Genomic DNA, 4,533 nt, shown 5'->3' on the forward strand with positions numbered 1-4,533 from the left:
TGCACGCCCAGGAGTACCTCGGCGCCCAGCTCGGCGGCCTGGAGGAGGCTCTGCGGGCTGCCCGGGCGCAGCGCGACCAGCTGGGCAAGGAGGCGGCCCAGCGCGCACAGGAGGTCAAGGCGCTTAAGGAGGAGTGCCACAGGAGGAAGAAGATGATCAGCTCCCAGCAGCAGATGATGCTGGAAGCCCGAGCCACCTACCACCAGGTAAGGGGGGGGATTCTGGCAGCCTGGACGCCCGGCCCTCGCGGGGCGGAGGTGGCAGAGCAGCCCTGTGTTCTGCTGGGGGGGGCTGGGGCTGCCGGGACCTGTGGCCCAGCAGAAAGGGAGTGCATTGACTGCAGGTGCTTTGCTTCTCATCTGTGTTCCACAGACGTTTGGGAGAATGCTGCGTCCTCTTTGACAAGTCCTCTTTTCACTAACAAGCGCTCTGTGCTCTTGGATTTGCTTTGATACGTCTGAAGCGTCAGATATACACACCTAGGCAACCTGCGACAAACGTGTCACTGTTTTTTGTTGCCGCCCTTCCTCGGGTATCAACTACATAGTCAAAAAACGCGCAGGGCCAGTACACGAGAACTGGTGCTAAGCAGTAACTTGCCCATTGTGAGGTGTCACTTTCCTGCAGTCGTGTTCTCCAGGCACAGAATTTCTACTTGCACGTGTGACTCGGAAGTGACTGAGGCATGATGGTAACGAGCCTCACTGAATGAAGTAGCTTATCCCTAACTCCACAGCAGTCTGTTCCATAGGGGTCTTCCTTAGGAGCATTAGTTCTGACTCCCTGTGTCATGGCGTTCTGGATTTTTGGGAGGTGGCTTTTTTTGTTTGTTTGGGTGTAATAGTTTGGTTTGAATATTTTTCAGCTTCAGCATTTTTCATCATGTTTCCAGAATGCAGACTGCAGCATCAAATGTTGCCTGTGCACTGAACAGAGACTCGGCATAATTTCAGGATAGCTCTTGTGTCTCTATGTTTAAGGTTATAATTTTCTTCCTTTTGATTCTTGGGATACTAGTAGTCCCGATCGTTGAAATTCTCCTTAATCATGGAATAGTTGCAATAGAGAACCAATGCAAGTTTTCTTATAGTATGTACAGTCTTATCCCACACTATAACACCAGTTTCAGCAGGCTGGCAAAGTTTAAGACATCAGCTAAGTTGACTCAAGCATTTCTGTAAGGGAAAAGATACCTTATGCCTCCAGAGCAGAGCTATATACATATAGTGGACTTCATGGGAACTTTCTCTCAGTGCATTCATTTTGAGTTTTAGTCTTAAGGACAAGCTGCTGATGTTGAATTGTTTTTAAAAGTCTTTATGCAGCTTACAGAGCAGCTTGTTACGTGTTACAAAAGAAAACTGATAGCATGCATAATTTAATGTGTAAAGTTAAGTAGTTCTTCTACTGTGATTGCCACTTAAAATTTACCAGGTTTTCCTGAAATATTTGTAGGATACAACTGCCTCAGTGGAAGCTGATAAACATGGTAGAGATCTTGACTTACTACTAATGGTCTGTTCAGTGGCATTTGCAATAAAGCAGAGATTGAAAGCTGTTTCCCACTTTTTATTTCATAGAAAGTAAACGTCTGCCCTCTCTCCTTTTTTCCTCTCTGTTAGTAAATTCTTGTCTCTACAGGTTACTGACATGGGAAGAGGTAGTTCAGGGAGTGATGTTGAACAGTTCTATTTTCCTACAGAGTTTTCAGGATTCTGAGTGTGAATGCCAGAGAAATGAAACTCTTCCTAGGGTTTGTAAATGCAGGGCAGCAGTGTGACCAGTAAGCAATAATTGTGTATTTACTTATCTGTACCATGATCATGACTGATCTGCAGTGCCAGCTATTCGCTGGTGTTCCTGAAAAGGCAGTTCAGTTTTTGTCCCCTTAAAGCCTTGGGTGTTTAGCAAACAATTTGTCTTTTTTAGTGGAGGTACACGTTAATGAAACCATGCATTGGAATTCAGATTGAATGCCTTTAACCCCCCACCAATATAAGTTCAACCATAAAATACTACTCTTAAATGGTATTAGTACCTACAAGTCATACATTTAAGACTCACTGGTCAATACCTTCATCTGAGGAACATAAATAATTTTAAATAACAACTTTTCATCTTATATTCTCATGCACAGTGTAGGCATAATATGCACATTGTATGTAACACTGTGAAAGGTAGTTGGAAGAACGATGTTACATAATTCAAAACCTAAATATTCCCTGTGCTAGTTCTGTGTCTTGCAGTAAGAGCTTTCCTTCACTACCAGCAGGTCAAACTGGCATGATATTTGTGCTTGAATGGATAACGTTATTTCACAGCCAATTTCATTTCATAAATCATGTGCAATCTGTTACATTGTGAGCTCCTCTTGGTTGGCAGCAATGCTTTGCTGCCATACTGAATCTCTTTATTTTGGTTTTATGTTAGCACTTTTTTTGCATTTGTCCAACAAAATTTGTCTTAATAATTCATGGCCTTAGGGTTGTCTGACATACATGTTTAATGGGATACCTGACTATCAGTGGCAGTATTTTAAATATTAGATGAAATCTGGGAATTTGATTATGCTGACAAGATTTCAAATCCGTTAAGTCAGTCTCTTACAGTTGTCTCACACTGGTAAGGGAAAAGGACTTAGCTGGGTAATAGTCGTTTATTAAAATACATTCATTTGGAAAAAGTATGAGAAAGGTAATGAGCAACCCTGCCTAAATTGAGGAGGGGCTTTGATTCACAGTTTTACCAGTATGTTGCAAAATCTGTAGTTCATAGAATCACAGAATGATTTGTGTTGGAAGGGACCTTAAAGATCATTTAGTTCCAGCCCCCCCCTGCCATGGGCAGGGACACCTCGCACTAGACCAGGTTGCTCAAAGCCCCATCCACTGTGGCCTTGAACACTTGCAGGAGGAGGGCAGCTACAAATTCCCTGGGCTACCTTGTGAAAGTGTCTCACCACCCTCCTAGTGAAGAATTTCTTCCTAATGTCTAACCTAGATCTCCACTTTCCAGTTTGAAACCATTCCCCCTCATCCTGTCACTACATGTCCTTGCAAAAAGCCCCTCTCCAGCTTTCCTGTAGCCCCTTCAGGCACTGGAAGGCTGCTGTAAGGTCTCCCTAGAGCCTTCTCTTCTCCAGGCTGAACAAACCCAACTCTTTCAGCCCCAGATGTAGCTTCTGTCCTTGTTCTTAGCCCTCTGTTTTTAATATTCTGGACATTAGTGGAATATACTTTGAACGTGAACTAAAACCAATATTTTAAAATGGGTCGGATCCAGATTTTACTTTAAATTATTACTTAAAAAATAATACATAAATTCTACGAGAAGTAATTTTAACAGTTTTATGCTTCTGAAGGATGCTAGATAGCATACTGATGTATGTACCTTTTCTTTCAAAATTGTGTATTGTTGCCTTAATTTGGTTGAAATGCTTGAGTTTTTTACTTATCTATAGGTCTTCTTGCATTGTCATCTTACAACTCACTTATGTATGCTCTTAACTCATTTTGTTGGGTTTGTTTGTTTTTTTCCTGACTGTGGTGCTCTCCTTTGCTGTGATACAAGAGCTTTAGAATAGAACAAATCATCCTCGTTGGAAGGGACCTTGAATTAAAGATCAAGTCTGACCAGAACCTAAATCCCCCTGCCATAACCTGGTTTACCCATTCAGTGTCACTAAGCACTATATCTACATTTCTTTAAAATACTTCCAAGGATGGTGACTCCACCACCTCCCTGGGCAGCCTGTCTCACTGTCCAACCTGAACTGCTAGCTGGCTGGAGTCAGTGTGTATTTTGCTGAAGAGTGTTGTCTTACTTTTTTATTATACTTCTGTACCAACCTATTATATCTGTTCTCTGTAGTTTGTGTATGAATTTGAACTTGTTGGCCAGACACTTTTTGTTCAGAGCTTGTATGGAGCCTGGCACAGGGACATTCTTGCCCATGACCATCACTGCAAGACATTAAATAACACAAATGCATTAAACAACTTTACAGAAATGTGTTACTGTGGGAATTTTAGTAATTATTCTTGTGAGATGGAATTTATTAAAGTTACCTTCTTTTGACATTTGAACAAAATGTAGTAACTCGTTAAAAACCTTAACCACGATGCTTACCAAACAGATGTTAATAATAATAACTGAAATGTTTTTATCTGTTTTTTGTAGTGTCAGTTTTGTGAAAAGGCTTTTATGACCTATTTCTTTTTACAAGGCCACATGCAGAGACGTCATCCAGAAGAGTGTCAGATTGGTATGTGCTTTAATGTTATTTTAAAAAATTAAGATAAATAGTTCAGAAAAGTGTAAATATAGTGAGGATGGGTACTCTGTGACTTTGTGTTGCTGGGAAGAATGATTTTCATCTTCCATTTTTAGGTGGCAAATACCAACTTGTGCAACCAACACTGCAACCAACACTGGCTGACAAAATGTATTGGGTGACATGTATAGTTTCTAGAAAATAATTTTTAAAAAAATTGTATGTCATCTTTACAATACCTTTTCAAACTAGCATTCCTG

At 41.2% G+C, this 4,533-nt stretch overlaps 1 protein-coding gene across 1 annotated transcript in view; it reads left to right on the forward strand.

Annotated features, from left to right (window-relative positions):
* The window catches only part of DZIP1 (DAZ interacting zinc finger protein 1), a 34,904-nt gene that overhangs the window by 2,664 nt on the left and 27,707 nt on the right, over nt 1-4,533 (forward strand). The window contains exons 3-4 of the mRNA XM_010006354.1: nt 1-206; nt 4,180-4,264. Of these exons, the coding sequence (XP_010004656.1) occupies nt 1-206; nt 4,180-4,264 (291 nt within the window). The remainder of the gene's footprint in view (nt 207-4,179; nt 4,265-4,533) is intronic.

This window comes from Chaetura pelagica, unplaced genomic scaffold (genome assembly GCF_000747805.2).
Source record: "Chaetura pelagica isolate M959 unplaced genomic scaffold, ChaPel_1.0 scaffold29, whole genome shotgun sequence".
Taxonomy (NCBI): domain Eukaryota; kingdom Metazoa; phylum Chordata; class Aves; order Apodiformes; family Apodidae; genus Chaetura; species Chaetura pelagica.